This window comes from Mustela nivalis, assembly GCF_964662115.1.
Source record: "Mustela nivalis genome assembly, chromosome: 16".
Classification (NCBI taxonomy): Eukaryota; Metazoa; Chordata; class Mammalia; order Carnivora; family Mustelidae; genus Mustela; species Mustela nivalis.
Genome location: NC_139035.1, coordinates 62,881,675 through 62,898,258, shown reverse-complemented (window position 1 = coordinate 62,898,258; position 16,584 = coordinate 62,881,675). Strand labels below are relative to the sequence as shown.

General features: G+C 47.9%; 1 protein-coding gene across 4 annotated transcripts in view; it reads left to right on the top strand.

Moving 5' to 3' along the window:
• LOC309850364 (carboxyl-terminal PDZ ligand of neuronal nitric oxide synthase protein-like) overlaps nt 1–16,584 on the top strand; it is a 264,278-nt gene that overhangs the window by 60,070 nt on the left and 187,624 nt on the right. For all 4 annotated transcript variants that reach the window (XM_082704194.1, XM_082704193.1, XM_082704195.1 and 1 more), the window contains one exon: nt 13,181–13,252. In XM_082704194.1, coding sequence (XP_082560320.1) covers nt 13,181–13,252 — 72 coding nt within the window. The remainder of the gene's footprint in view (nt 1–13,180; nt 13,253–16,584) is intronic.

The window sequence follows — 16,584 nt, the reverse complement described above, 5'->3', positions numbered from 1 at the left end:
TCTTGGGATCAAGCCCCGTATCAGGTTCTCTGCTCAGCAGGGAGCCTGCTTCCTCCTCTCTCTCTGCCTGCTTCTCTGCCTACTTGTGATCTCTGTCTCTCAAATAAATAAATAAATAAAAAATTTCCAGGTGTGACTGGTCAGCGTGGCTAAATGAACAAGTCTGGAAATGACAGATGTTGGAGAGGATGCAGAGAAAGGGGAACCCTCCTACACTGGTTGGTGGGAATGCAAGCTGGTGCAGCCACTCTGGAAAACAGTATGGAGGTTCCTCAAAAAGTTGACCATAGGGCTACCCTGCAACCCAGCAATTGCACTTCTGGGTATTTACCCCAAAGATGCAAATATAGTGATCCAAGGGGCACCTGCACCCCAGTATTCATAGCAGCAGTGTCCACAATAGTCAAACCAGGGAAAGAGACCAGATGTCCATTGACAGAGGAATGGATCAAATTGATGTGGTTCGTGTATGCAATGGAATATTACTCAGACATCAAAAGGATTGAAATCTTGCCATTTACTACAACGTGGATGGAACTAGAGTGTGTTATGCTAAGCAAAATAAAGTCAAAGAAAGAAACATATGATTTTATTCACATGTGGAATTTGAGAAACAAAACAGCAGCATAGGGGAAGGGAGTGAAGAAAAGATGAAATCAGAGGGAGACAAGCCATAACAGACCTTAATCATAGGAAACAAACTGAGGATTGCTAGGGGTGAAGGAGGTTAGGGGATGGGGTAGCTGGGGATGGGCATTAAGGAGGGCACTTAATAGAATTAGCGCTGGGGATCACATAAGACAGTTATTGAACTCTACCTCTGAAGCTAATAATGCACTATGTTAGTTAATTGAATATAAATTAAAAATAATTCCAGGTGTATGTATGTGTGTTGGGGTATGTGTGTGTGTGTGTGTGTGTGTGTTGGGCAACATGATCTGTGTTCCTTCCAAACCTGAAATCTACTTCTTTCTCTTAATCTCATCATGGCATAGCCTTTTTCTTTTTCTTTTTTTTCTCCCCCCTTTCAGTCGTGGTCTTGAGTATTAGAATTTCTTAGTTGCAAAATGTATAATACATCATTTTATCTTTTTTCCTGCTGTGTCTTTAAAAACCCATTTCTGCCTAGACAATTAGTGCTGTTTGTGTTTTGGGATCACCTCTAGTGAGCCTGGTTCACCCAGGCAGCCCCTAAAATGTCATGGTGTTGAGACTCTGAGAAGTTTCAGCATGAGACAGAAATAGTCTATTTTGTGAGCTGCTTTTTCGTTTTATGGCATTGGAGAGTAGGAATATGAAATGAGATTGCTGTACTCGTTCAATGTGGGAAAAAGGCATATTCTCTGGGGTGGGAAATACATCTTTTCGAACGAGAACTAAAATTCAGGACAGTTATAGCTCACTTTTTCCCTAGGAATGCTTGTGTTATCTGAAGAATTTAAGCATCTAGATGATAGCAGTGCAGAAGGGCCCAGAAGAGCGTTTGAGCAGTTGGAGTGGCCGGGGAGGGTCATCGCCTTGCCTTCGAGAGCTCACTCAGAACCCAGCTGGGCTGTGATTGTCCCTTCCTGTCCACAGCAAATCAAAAGGACGACAGTCCTTTCTCGTGGGTGTGTTTTTAAGATTGCAGTTTTACTGAGATAAATTTACATGCCGTACAATTGACTGTGTTAAGTGTGTACGACTCCGTGGTTTCCAGTGTGTTCACATTGGGGTGCAGCCACCACCACTGTGGGACTGGAGACCGTTCCCATCCCCCCCAAAGGAAAACTGTCATTATTGATCCCCCCAGTTCCTGGCAACTGCCGGTCTACTTCCTGTTTCTATGGATTTGCCTATTGTGGGCATTTCCTGTAATGTGGAGTCTTCTGTGACTTGCAGCTTTCACTTGGCATCATGGTGAATTTATTTATGCTGGAGCACGTATAAGCACTCCATTCCTTTTTATATGTAATACGACTACTACTAATAATACATGAACATGCCCCATTTTCTTTATGCATTTATCCATTGATGGACATGTGGGGTTTTCCCATTGTGGTGGCTGTTACGCAAAACGCGACTGTGAGCCTTCATGGACAAGTTTTTGTGTGGCCTTAGGTCTTCATTTTTGGGGGCTGCTTACCTAGCATTGGAGTTGCTGGTTCCAATGTGAACTCTTTCACCTTTTGAGGAACAGCTAAACTGTTTTCCAAAGTGGTTGCACTAATTTTTTTAAAATTTTTATTTATTTATTTATTTTTTACAGATCCTTATGAGGATTCTATTTTCTCCATATTCTCATTAACACTCGTTATTTTGGGGCTTATTTTGGCCATCCTGGTGGGTTGAAGTGGATCTCATTGTAGTGTTGATTTGCAGTTCCCTAATGACTCATGATTCAGTGTTTTTCTCATGTGCTTATTGGCCATTTATCTTTTGGGGGAGAACTGTCTCTTCATATCCTCAGTCCATTCTTTATGCGGGTTGTTTGTCTTTTATTGTTCTGAGAGTTATATTCTGGATAAAGTCCCTTCTCAGATATGACTTATAAATATTTTTCTCCCGTTATGCCAGTTGTCCTTTGACTTTCTTGTTCAAAGAACACTTGGAAGCACAAGCATTCTTAACTTTAAGTCCAGTTCATTTTTCTTCTGTTTATGCATTTGGTGTTCTCAGAAACCATTGCCTGATCTAAACTCATGATTTACTCCTGTGCTTTCTTCTAAGAATTTTGTAGCTTTAACACTTAGATGTGTGATAGGTTTTGAGTTAGTTTTACACAACAGTGTGTGGTAAGAGTCCAACGTCATTCTTTTGCGTGTGGATATTTAGTTGTCCCAGCACTGTTGTTGACCATTTTTTTTTCCTCCAGTGAATTGTTTTGACACTCTTGTTAAAAATCGGTTGGCCATAAATTTAAGGATTTATTTCTGGACTCTCAATTTCATTCCATTGATTTATGTGTCCAGCTCTATATCAGTACCATACTATACTGATTTCCGTAGTTATGTAGTGATTTCTGAAATTGGGAAGTCTGAGTCCTACAACTTTGTTTTCCTCCAAGATCATTTTGGTTATAATGGATCCCTTGGATTTCCACGTGAATTTTAGGACAGGCTTGTCGACTTATGCAAGAAAAGCTAATTAGACTTTGTGATACAGTAATACATTAAATATCTGTTTGGTCTCTGCTTCCTGACCCATACCTCCTAAAACCACTTAGAATCTCCTGAATGAGAAGCACGAGAAGAACATCTTTCATTGGTCTTGAGAAGCCTCTCTCAACTTTACCTTGAGTTGATATTAATGAGGTGAATCTTAGTGGGCCCCTAGAAGCTTCAGCATGGGGGCTGATTGTGAGAGAGATACCGACCATGTAATTGGAAGGTTGGAAATTTGAGCCCCGCTTTCTGACCTTAGGGGGAGGGGGAGAGGCAGGAGATTGAATTCAGTCTCAATGACCAGTGACTTAATTATGCCTGTTAGTGGACCCTCCATAAAACCCCTAAACAATGGGTTTGGAGAGCTCTTAAGTTGGTTAACACATTGAGATGTTGGAAGGGAGGCCTGCCCAGAGAGGCTTCCTAGAGCACTGTGCCCCTTCCCACATACCAGTGTCCCTCTTCATCTGGCTGTTCACTTGTATCCTTTGTAATAATTTGGTAGTAGTAACTAAGTGTTTCCCTGAGTTCTGTGAGCTGTTAAAGCAAATTATTGGACCTGTGAGGGGATCATAGGAATCCCTGACTTAGAGTTGGTTGGTCGGTCAGAAGTATGGGAGGCTCAGGAGTTCTGACCAGCATCAGAAGTGGGGGGCAGTTTTGTGGGGCTGAAATCTTAATCTGTGCGCATGTGCTAACTCTGGATACTGAGTGTCAGAATCGGATTAAGTCGTCAGGCACCCAGTTGGTGTTTGCAGAGAATCAGAGAATTAGTTGGTATGGAAAACCTATACTTTGGAAGTGCTAGTTTATAAATAGGTTTTATAGATATTAATGGAGAAATTGCATTGAATTTGTAGATCAGCTGGGGAGTGCTTCCATTTTCAATCTTCCAATCCATGAACATGGGAAGTCTTCCTGCTGATTTAGGTCTTGAATTTTATGGAGGTGTTGGCAAGCTTCAGTGTATAAGTCTTATGCTTCTCTTGTTTATTCCTAAGTATTTCTTTGGATGCTATTGTGCATGGAATTGTTTTCTTAATTGTATTTTTAAAAAAGATTTTATTTATAAGCCAGAGAGAGAGAACATGTGCATATACAAGTGCAGGGAGCAGCAGCAGAGGGAGAAGGAGGCTCCCTGCTGAGCAGAGAGCCTGATATGGGACTCAATCCCAGGACCCTGGGATTATGACCTAAGCCAAAGGCTGAGGCCCAACTACCTGAGTCACCCAGGTAAGGCATCCCTCTTAATTTCATTTTGACTCCTTCACTGAATCTGTGTGTGTGCACACACGCGTGTGTGTATATGTGTGTATTCCTTAGGATTTTTTATATCCAAGATCATATCATCTATGAGTAGGTAATCTGGCTACTTCTTTTCCAATCTGGATGCCTTTTATTTCTTTTCTTGCCTGATTGGCTGGCTAGAATTCCCAGATCATGTCGAATAGAAGTGATAAGGGCAGACCTCCTTGACCTGGTCCTGATCTTTGGGGAAAAACATTCACTCTTTTGCCATTAAGCATGATGTTAGCTGTGGGTTCATTACCCTTTATTAGATGGAGGAAGTTTCCTACCGTTCATAGTTTGTTGAGTATTTTCATCATGAAAGGGTATTAGATTTTATGAAATACTTCTTGTCTCTTGGATTGATTGAATGGCCTTTGATCTTTATTTTATTAAGTGATATGTTGACTGTCCTGTGTTCAGCCAACCTTATATTCTTGGGATAAATCACACTTGGCCACCGTGTATAATCCTTTTTATAGGTTGGTGGATTTGTCTTGCTAGTACTTTCTTGAGGATTTGGGACAGTTATTGTTAAAGGCAGAAGCATATATAGCCTGCTGTTACCATTCTTGCCACTAACAGTGTAGGAAGCATTCAATTCTAAAATCAGCCTCAAGGACTCAGAGGGATAATAGTAATCTGGAGCCTGTTCTCATTGCCGTAAGACTTACACAGTAAGTGATATATTTAATGGTTATTCTGAATCCTGAAGAAATGTATTCAGTTCTAGCTTACAGAATCTCCATTGTTGGGGCAGAGTATAATATATTTTAGGAAGATTCTACTCAAGACCATTCCAAATAGAGAAAAGTTGGGTATTTCCATGGGGTACCTCCAGTTATCTGGAAATTTTGCTAGGTTGTGGGGTTTCATTCTGCGATGGTGGTAAATGATGAGTGGGTTAGAGATCTTGCCTCCCCGCCTCTGGGGAGGTCATGGCTCAGTCAGTTGGGAGGGAGATGTGGCGAAGTATTTACCTCAAAAGGCATCTACCCCCTGAGGTTCTGCGAGCCTGTGTGGTGGCCATTCCTGGTGCAGGGGTGGGGGTGTTTGTCAGCTGTCCATGTGGCCCAGTCACACTGTCTTTCCTGGTGGTCACCCCTCCCCTTCTCACTCCTGTTTGCGCCTGAGGGACCAAGTTCCTGATTCCACCTTCCACTGACTCCATGACATGTTGGATCAACTTTTGCTTTGTCTGGTCATTAGTCTGTGAGAATCAAGAGGCAATTATTGTAAAGCTACAAATTCTGTGTCTTCAACGCCTTGTTGGCCCATAAAGCAAGGACATAATGACACAAAGAATATCCTGTCTTGATGGTTATGTGGTATTTTATTTATAAAAGATTTTATTTGAGAGATATCAAGAGGGAGAGAGATCATAGAAGAAGGGGGAGAAGCAGACTCTCTGAGCAGAGAACCTGATGCGGGGCTCGATCCCAGCACCCCGAGATCATGACCTGAGCTGAAGGCTGACGCTTTGCCGACTGAGCTGCTCAGGTGCGCCAGTTATGTGGTCTTTTAGAAACTATGGAACTTTCGTCTGTGTTACCTAATTTTGATTCCTAGGACACCCTGGACGTTGAGGCAGTTCAGATACTGGCTCTGTTCCAAGGAGAAGACCAAGGCTTGGAGAAATCAAATACTTAGAATTCAGCTGGTGCAGAATGCTGGTGCTGCCCTGAGGTGAATGCCTTTGTTCTTTATGTGGAGAATCAGGAGACTTTTTCCAGCCTCATCTCGAGGGTCTTTCGTGTTTCCATAGTTGCATTCCCAAAGTCCTTGGAGGAATTGGAGAGTGAGCCCTTGTCCTTTACCCTTGCCCTGCGGCGCTTCCTTGGTTTGGTTTTGAGCTCACGACCGTTCGGGTGCCTGTGCACAGGCCTCTTCATCCAGACCCACCGGAGTTCAATGTCGTGAACCAGGCCTTGGTGGGGCGCTGACTGTGCTCACCCCGCTGCTGTGTCCAGGGCAGGGGGTGCAGTAGCGAGACGCACATTGATTCTGACCCCGCCACTCAGCTGGGATTTGGTTCTCTTGAGCCCAGTTTTGCCTTCTGTAAAATGAATGTTTGGATCAAAGGGTCCTTGATGGCCACTTTAGCTCTGTCCTTGGGGTCTGACTGTTCCTCTAATCTCGTGGTATTTTTGTTCATCTTCCCATTCCTGGTTTACCTGGTTGTTTTATAGCTGGTGACTTAGTTATCCTGTAGCCTGGGTCCGTGTTTCGCTTGGCTGTCACCGTGTCCCCCCCCCGTCCTTTTTAATCCCCCCAGAGGAGAAGTAACCCATGGGCCAAGGAAGCCTCCCAGATGGGCAGGGCAGAAAGTGCTTCCTGGCCTCCGCCGCTCGCCCGCGAGCCAGATTTTCATGTGGCGCTGAGGCTTTCATTTGGGAGCTGGTGGTTGAAAGCGCAGAACATTTTTTTCTGTCTTACGGCTTTTTCTCTCCCCTTTGCCTAGATCCCTCAGATCCTTATAATAAAGAGAAATAATGAGGCCAACCCATCTAAGCTTTTGCTAATGGACTAAAAGAACCCAAAAGAGCCTCTCCATGGGCTTGCTGGATGGTTCAGTCCGACCTGCTGTCCCTTTAGAGAGGCACATGGCATTAGCATAAAGACAAGTCACCATGATGATTTTGCACCCAGCCCGGTTCGTGTGAGGAGCAGGAAGGATTCTGCTGTGATCTCCGGCACATTCATCGGCCCCCGCTGAGCCCCTGATCAATAGTGACACAGTCACATCAGATGGCCCTCAAATAGTACTTCCTTTTTTGGATGGGCTGGGAGAGAGAGGAAGAAATATAAATGCCTCTTTCCTCTTAGACTACAAATAAATAAAGACGTGGTGTGCAGCTGCATTTCAAGCATTTTGGAAGCTTTTCTGGTTGAGTGTGTGTGTGTGTGTGTGTGTGTGTATAGGGAGAGGAGGGGTGGGGGGACCCTGCCCCTGAGGCTTCTGCCTCCTTGCTGTCAGGGTGAGTACCCTGGTAAATGTCTGTATGGGTACTTCGAACCCCCTGTGCTCCCCCACCCTTAGCATCTCCCACCTGGGGACCACAGAGCAGGCCTTAGAAGTGGGGCGGGTGACACCCTGAGGCGATGTTTTTCCTCCCCTCCCCCAGAGCAGTTAGTAGAAGGTCATTGGCTGAGTGTGCGCCCTGGAATCTGGGGCCGCTGCTGCCTGCCGTTAATGCTGCTTTGTTCGATGCTAAATGAGGCGAGAACTTTCACCCAGGTCACATTCATAATCCTGCTCGGTGGGGACACTCAGCTGTGCACCAGGAGCCGATTCTGAGGCCGCAGGAGAACTTTTCCCGTTGGAGTGGCGGCGCCAGCCTGGAGCGGGGCGTGGGGGCTGCTGGGCCCCGGCCCTGCCCCTGCCCTGGGCCACCTGTGACTTGGGCAGGCCCCCTAAGCAGTGTGGGCTGTGCTTGCCCCCTCCTGCACTCGGCAGATGCTTGAGTCTGACTCAGCCAGGCCCTGGTCTGAGGGCTGGGGAGACGCAGATGGGTATGGAGAGGACAAGGTCCTGGCTCTCCCAGGAGCTCCCATTCTCTGGGGAAGGCCTATGACGATTGTGTAGCTGGGGCCCAGCCCGTAACGGCAGGCCATGTAAAATGCTGGGAAGGAAACCAAAGGGCGAATGGGAAAAAGAGCAATTTGAGCGGGTCATAGTGGCGGACGTTTAGGAAGGCCTAGCAAGACACCCCGCGAGGTACTTTGTACACGATCCTCTTTAACTGTTCTTTTGTGACGGCTTCTTGAATGTGCTTCCTAAGGTTCATTTTGGAAGGGAGCTTTGCTTCTGTGATTCTAAGTTTTTATTTTTAAAAATATTTTATTTAGCAGAGAGCACGAGCAGGGAAGAGGGGCAGAGGGAGAGGGAGAAGCAGACTCTCCAATGACCAGGGGGCCTGATATGCAGCTTGATCCCAGGACCCAGAGACCATGACCTGAGCCAAAGGCAAACAAGACAGATGCTTAACTGACTGAGCCACCCAGGCGCCCTGATTCTAAGTTTTTAGAAGGTATCAGGATAGGATTGGTTAAAGGACTAGTTCAGACAGGCCCTCACTGGTGGTTTCTAGATTCCTGCAGGGTATCAAACTGCTTGGGCGTGTTTTTGAAAAGAGGACACAGTAGGGCCAGGAAACCAGGGGGTGGGGGGGATTTTGGAAGGTAGGCAGGGGGGCAGAACAGAAGCCAAGCTGGGTTGGGACCCGAAAGGAGAGTGCTGGCCCAGATGCAGGCGAGGAGGCCAGAAGCTGGGAGATCTCACCCTTCCTGCGCCTTCTGCTCTCGGCTTTGGGCCTCCTTGTCCTTCTCTGACCGGAGTGGCTTCCTCCTCAATCTCATGTTGCATTTGCCGTGGGCTGAGGCTGTTTAACTGAGTGGTTTTCAGAGAGAAGAGCCAGGAAGGCAGAATGTAGACACCTTTACATTGTACCCCTTTCCAGAGGCCCTTTTCCTTTTGCCCCTGAAAATGTGGCCCCGTGGCCTTTCCCCATGGCCTTGCCTGTGCTGGCTGGGCAGTAGGGCTCCAACAGCCCTTTGACGCAAGATTCAGCTATTCTCCTTGGAAGAGTGTTCGCTTTCGTTCTCCATGATGGTGGATGTGGCTGGTCCTAAATCCCTTACCTGCCACTCCTGGGTGGAAGCTGCCGCCTTCTCCTGGGCTCCTTGGACTCTCCCATGCACATGTGTTGTTCGGAGGTCACCCGCAGACCCTGCTTGGGTTGACATCCGGAGGTCACCCTGCAGCGCCCCCTTCTGTTGGGGATTTGTGCCCCCCACTTTCCTGTTGCTCTGGCTCTCCCGTCTCTGGCGTCCAGACCGCCCAGGCTGTCTGTCTGGGCTCCTGGGCCCCAGCTCCAGCCAGTGGTTCTGTGCAAATGACACAATCCGAGCCTCGTGTAGGTCAGTCGCCTCCTTTCGGGGATGATTCCCTGCCAAGCCCTGCTGTTCTTGTTCTCTCTCCGGTGCCTTCAAGCTTATTTTTATGACTTCAAGTAACAGACTTGATGTTTTAGGGTTACAGAAAAGTGGGGAGGCAAAGACAGAGTTCCCATATACCCTTTACTGCCTCCACACCGCCGTGCGCCCTCCCCCCCGTGCACACATGGTTTTTCCTCTTAGCATCTTGCATTAGGGAGGTGCTTTTGGGATGTTTGAGTCAATACTGATACGTTACACGTCAAGATTAATTAACATCCTAGATGGTTTTTCAGCTCAGTCCTTGTACACTCTCTGCAAAGTTTTTTGTTTGTTTGTTTCTTTTTTTTTTAATAATCTTGCCCAGACTTCCTATTTATTGCTTGTCGGAGGCCTGGTCTGGTGGAACAGTTCCTCCAGCATTATCGGAGGCAGGATCACCTGCTATTTATTTTTGACACAAAATCAGTTTTGTGTGTGTGATCCTTTTTTTCCTTGGTGTCTGGAAACAGTTGGCAGAAACCTTGTAAACTAAAGGGCGCTCCCGAAGAAGGTGATGGCACAGCGTCTAGCCAGTCCACAGCGGCTGTCAGGTTTCACGGCTGTTTAGTGTCGTGGGTCGCACCCCAGGAGACCCTGCGCACCGAGCAGTCTATCAGTGTCTCTTGGAGTTAATCTCCTGAACGTGGAAACGAGAAAATGAATGTAATTTTGGGAGGTATTAATCTAGCACCAGGGCTGAGGTCGTCTAGAAACTCACAAAAAATATCTGAAGTCCTACGGGTTAACCTTGTTTGCAGCCGCCTCTTGCTTATCTGGAAGATGAAGCCGCAGATAAAACCAACACAGGTGATAGCGTATCTTGATTGCCCGCTACAAATTGCATCTTCCTTCTAGGCTCCCCCCGCCCCTCCCCGGATGCTCATGAACAAGAAGTAGGCCTGGATATTTTAAAACCCCTTTATTCTCTCTTTAAGCTGCGTGGTAGACGTTCTGAATAGCAGCCCTGTGAGGTGCCCCCCAGCAGGGATTCCTACAGAATCCTAACCGAAGTCCTCCCCAGTGCCAGGTGGCTGAGCGTCGGCCGGCAGGAAGGGCTGATGTACTTCACGTCCTGGTAAGCCGGGAGCTGCGGTGCTGCCGGAAGAGCGTCTGGCTTGGGTCCAGCTCAGGTGCTGACATGGAAATTAGGGAAGTTTCTGGAATCACAGTGAGGAGATCGCACAGCCGGGAAGGCTGATGACGGGAGGAAGGGGCCCATGGCCTCTGACGTCGGAACACCAGTCAGAGGCCAGGGCTCAGGCCTCTCCTGCCCCTTCTCGGAGCACGGGGGGTGGGTGTGCTCTTTCTGGGAGGATTCCAGTCAGGTGGACGTGAGTCACCAGTGACAAGGAAGTCCTGTACGTGGCCATGTGTCAGTGCTTTGCAAGGGATCTGGGGGGCCTTGCGGGAGGCCTCCGTAGGAGGGCAGCGGGAGCTGTGCTGAGGGCTCTGGTGGGCCTCTTCCTAGCAGTTGGCAGCAGGTGTATGGGGGTCTTAGGGTGAAGCCAGCGGGTTTGCGCTGGAGAGTGCTCACTCTGACGCCTCGTGGGGAGCGGTTTGGAGGGGCTCTGGGGACAGTGGAGGGGACACTGCACAGATGAAGCCAGAAGGAAGGGTTCTGTGGGATGTGGTAGCGGCAGTGTGGGAGGGGGAAGGGAGGAGCTCGTTCCAGGGTGCCCCCCCAGGTTTTAGGCTTGAATAACCCGACTAGTGGGTATTCGGGGGCTGTTAATCAAGGGGGAGAAACCTAGGTGAGGAGCTCAGTGCGGGGCGTGGGGAGGAGAAAGAACACGAGTTTCCCTTCTGGAAACAACTGCTTTGACTTTCAGGCATGGAGCCAGCCTGCTTCTGCTGGCACAGGAGCCTCGACACCCGTGTCTTGCAGGAGAGGCAGATAAAGGGGATGCCATCTCTCAGCAAGAACCCACCACGGTGCATCAGCCTTTGGCTGAAGGCAGGCTTTTGCCCGATGGCTACAGGAGGTGACAGAAGTGCGGATCTTGAAAGGTTGTTAGCTCAGCAGGTAGACGAGGTCCAGGCCTGGGAGCCAACTTTCCAAATAGCGTGGGAAGGCCCTGTCCCGTTCGCCCTAGAAATGATGGCGATTAAAAGGAAACCCAACTATGGTTCTGGTCCACATGCCGTCACAAGCTAGAGAGTCACACAAACAATGTGAGTCACAACGCAGAACCACAGTACCAGGGGAGCAGGGGAGGGTCACAGAGCCCACTCCTTGGGGCAAAACTAGGCTGGAAGCCAACACTGCCATACATGCAAGTATGGCCTCAGGACCTCCATGTCAAGGATGAAGCATGAGCACCTCCACAACGGACTCCAGTCCATCAGGGTCTCGATCTTGAGACAGAGCAAGTGCAGGACCCAGTCCAAGTCCAGACCCACCTGCTCCAAATTTCAGAAAGAACCTTCCTTTCCTGTGACCACAGGAAATAGGGGATGACTGTCCTCTTAGCGTCTATTAATGCGGTCTTTGCTTAGGTAGACTTCTAAGTTATCTGGGGGCTGTTCATTCCTAGGACATCCCCCAGGCCATTTTCTATCATTTGAATGTCAAAAGGGAAGGTGGACCCAATAGGTCAGTATGGCTGTGTGAGAAGCAGATGTCTCTTGCTTAAAAAATGTCCTCCATCTTGACTTGTTTCCTCCTACTGAGGAAGGATCTCAAGATATTTCTGTACTTCTGATCTAGCAATCCTCCTCATCCAAGTCCAGCCTACAGAGCACCTGGATGAGCTCTGGGGTCTGTAGATGATGGGGTCGTGGACTCAATGTGGTTACTAGTGAGAGGGGAGGTGTCTGCCAGTCAGTGAGCCTTCACGGGTAATGTGGCAACAAAAATGCCCAAGTTGTATTTAGAGTAAAACAAAACAAAACAAAACAAAAAACCCCAAAACCCAACATGCAGAACAATATGAAGAGTGTGCCTTTTTTACATAAAACAGACTCCTTTGTGTCTGTGAATGTATCTGTCCATCAGCACGCACAGAAATGAATGTTAAACTATCAAGGGGAGTGGGGTGAGGGCTTTATTCTTTTGCTCTGTGTATTTCTGCTTTATTTGAATAGTGTACTGGGAGGAAGTATCCGTATATTAAACATTAACCTGAATGTCATTGGGTCTTAAAAATAACTCAAAAGTTTTAGATTAAAAAATTGTTTCAGAAGATTACGTTTTTAAATAAAATATAATTAGAGTGTTCCTTTCCTCTAGTTGGGAACTTAGTCAAGTGTCTGAGGTCTCTGTAACATTCAGGGCTAACTCACTGAAGTGCCATTCATTGAAAAAAAGCATATATTCCTCATTTTTTTGTGGAGGGGGGGACTTTAATATAAGTAAAGTGTATTTTTGTAGGAGATTAATACCTTCTTTCGTTGGATCTTTCCTGAAATGCCATTTTACCAATGAGGCCGGGCAAAGTACCTCGCCCCAAAGACAGTGGTGGGAGGTTGATTACAGGTCTTTCTGGTTTAGGAGGCTGCTCGGGGGGACACTGGGATCTGTTTCACTTCTGATCAAGAGTGGGGTGGGAGAGGAAGCAGGGCTTTCTTGTTCAGGGGCTTTTTATAACTTTAGGAGTCATCCCCGAACAAGACACCCCTTTGGCTCTTTCCTCCTTTGCAAAATAGGGAGCTCGGCTGGGTGTCCTTCTGCGAACGTTCTGTCCTTCTGTGAACGTTCTGTCCTTCTGCGAACGTTCTGTGACCGGGGACCCTTGCTATCTTCCTCTCACCGAGTGCTTGCTTCCTCCCTGCAGTACGTCGGAAGCCTGGATGTGCCGAGGCCCAACAGCCGAGTGGAGATCGTGGCTGCCATGCGCCGGATCCGGGTGAGTGGCTGGAGAGGGGCTGTGAGGGGTCAGAGCCCCAGCATCTTCACTGTCAGCCCTGTAGATGGTGCTGGGGGCATCAGAGTAGACGGCTCTACCCACTGCAAACCCCAGATCCCTCTTCCTCTACCCTCCAGGGAAGCTGTTCTGAGCTGCGTGGTTGATCTTGATTTAAAGGCCAAGGTTAAGATGGATGTGATGGCGGGAGGGGTGCCCCCCCCCCCCCATCTCCTGGCCTGTTGCTTCTGGAACCGAGAGGCACATACCTTGAGGATATGTGGGGTCTCCTGGGGACTGAGCGAGAATGGCGAAGGACCTTTGTTTATTCAGATTTTAGGGAAAATGTTTGATAATTAGTTGTTAATTGGCTCAAAACATTTAAGAAGTGAAACGATTTATTGTGGTATAGAAGAAGGTCGACTTGAATTTTTAAGGACAAATTGTGGGATTTCAGCAGAATTTCCGTGGTCAGTTGCTTTAGGCTCTGAAAATGTGTACATTCTCTTCTGGAATTTTGGGGATCTTCTAGCAGCATCTGGTAAACATTCTGGACTGTTGTTTTTTGACTCTGGTGCACAGAGCAGAGATTGAGCAAGAATTAAGTTGTCTTCTGAGCACAGTGAAGAAATTTGTCCATCTGCTCTGCATTGAAATAGAAGCTACTTTAAAGTTGTACATTTCAAAGGGAGGATGGGGATTGATTGAGTGGAATTGTAGGACTTCTTGGAGAAAATGGGTGTTGGAGGTGATGGGATCAGTCATCTCGGATGCAGCCTGGTTTGGGCTCTTTGTCTCCAAAAGAATCTACTAGGTAAATAGAAAACCTGTGGCAGATGTTGGGTGCGTCAGTTGGCTTCCTGCCAGTTTTACTTCCTGCCAATTCATCCCATCCACAGAAATCTCAGTTCAATGACAGCAATTTGGGGAAGAAAATTAGTATGTTTGCTCCTGTTTCTCTGAGTAGTTCATTAGCTTATTAAAATTACTTTTTTGGGGCACCTGGGTGTCTCAGTCGATGAGGCATCTGACTCTTGATCTCAACTCTGGTCTTGATCTCAGAGTCATGAGTTCAAGCTTGGTGTTGGGCTCCTCGCTGGGTGTGGAGCCTGCTTTACAAAATAGAAAAATTAGGGGGAGCGGGAGGGGGTAACAGGAGGAGGAGTATTAAGGCGGACACGTGTTGTGATGAGTGTTGGGTGTTGTGTGTAGCTGATGAGTCATCAAACACTTCATCAAAAACTAATGTACTACACACAGTGGCTTACTGAACATAAAAAAAAGTTAAGTGATAATAATAATTAAATAAAAAGATCAAAATAACCTTTTCACTGCCTTGATCCTCCCAGTCCTTCAACATTTTTTTTTTTTTTTATTAAGTTGAATCTGTCAAAACTATGAAAAACAGCAGTGCCCTTTCTCATGGATGTGGGAGTGAGTTGCTTCAAGCCCTTCCACATGGGTTCACTCCACATTCACAGCAAGCTGTGGTGTTGGGGTCTTGTTACCCTCGTTTTTTTAGGTTCAACTGAAGCTCGGAGGGGTGGTGAGGAGTCCCAGGGTCCGGGAAGTGGTGGGTGTGTGGCCTGAGTCAGTTCCCCCTTGGTCTCAAGAGGCCACGTGAGATCCTTCGTCCCTGTGGCGTCAGGCTTGCCATTCAGTACGTCCCCAGGCCTCTCCTCTTCCTCGGCCTTCCCACTCAGGGAGGGAGTGCAGCGGCCTTGGCTAGGGGGTGCCGGGTGGGGCTTTCCCATGCTGGGGGTGCTCCTGCTCTCACTGGCTTGGCACTGTTGCAGCCGTCAGGCCTGGACCTGGGGCTGGCCGTCCTTGGGGTTTCACCAAGAACGTCCCTCTTTTCTTCCTATTCAGCTAAGATGCAGGAAATATGTTGAAAAAATACCCTTTTCATAATTAGAGTCATATCTCTGTTAATATTAGCTGTCAGGAGTAATACTGTGTGTTAGGTGCTTCAGTTGGCCTTTTAGGATGGAAATAAATTTTTCTCTATTATTTGCCACTACTCTAGACAAGGTGAGGATGTTATCACGTGTTGTAGGTGAGGAAACAAGAGTTTTGGTGAGGCTCAATACGTGGTTCTAGGTCAAGTTGCCATCAGGAGGCGGAGCTGGGACTCGTACCCAGCATGGCGCTACCTCCTCTGTGGCCTGGCTCTTGGACATGGGTTTGGGTGATGGTGCGCCCAGTTGGTGAACCAAAGGGTTGGGCTGTGGGACTTCCCCAGTGAGGGAGTCCATGGCAGAAACACCATTTCGTAGAAGGAACAGAGTGTACTTGTGTAGAAAACCTCTTCCCAAAGCTGGGGTGTCCGCTAGAACTGGTCACGCCCTGGGAGCTGGGGACCCGCAGGGCTGGAGTGGCCCTGTCTCCTCTGCCCCGTCATCTGTTAGCCCGCGTGGCCATGTGCCAGGAGCTCCCGTTCCTGTGACCTGCTTCCAGTGCTTAATGAGTGAGCGGCTCATTCAGTTAGAGGGAGAACTACATTGGCCAGAAGGCTGCTCAGTCTGGCTGGCCGGGCCCTTGTGTAGACAGAACGCTGCAGCAGCAAGCACTCTGGGTGTGTGTTTTACCCCAGAACCCCCAATTCACTGCTCGGTCCAGGCTGCTGTTTTCTCTGCCTCTCTCCCTTTCAAAAGAGCTGTTTTGGCTGTAATTACAGTCATCGAGAACCAAGGCCTGGGATTTCTGTGTAAAGGACTGTTCCTGACTTTCTTTGTCTGTGGAATGGTGCCAAGCCAGCGCTGGGCAGGACACTTCGGGGTTTAGGTGGCTGAATGCTCATGCGGATTCAAAGACGCAGGCCTCCTAGGGCAGAGGGCTGGTCCTCCAAGAAGCCGCCGTGAAAGGGATCATGGCGTCTTACATCTGGGGGCCTTGCCAAGCCTTTTATGTGCCCCTCTCCCTGATCAGGGAGCTCTGCACGGGACAGGGGATGGGGCAGTACAGGTAGAGAGAAGCCCATGGAAGGGGAAGTGACTGGCCTGAGGGGGGCCGTGTTCGGCCTCAGGCCTGGGGCTGCAGCAGGTGTACGGGCCCCTCCTCCTTCCTCAGTTCCCACTGCGGGGCCGACTGCACTGAATACGTGTTCTTCTTCTTCTTCTCTCCCCGCCCCCCCATTTCTCATTTGTTCTCTGACTGTATAGATTTTCTTTTAAAATTCTTGGTACCTCTTCTGGATGTCTTTTTTTTTTAAGTTTTTTCCTCCTTTTGTAATGTGCTTTCAAGATTTTTAAACTGATGTTTAAACCATTTTTACATGTAGAGTTCGGTAGTGTCATTCCCATCATGCCACGGATCGTTCCAAAACTTCTTCCTTT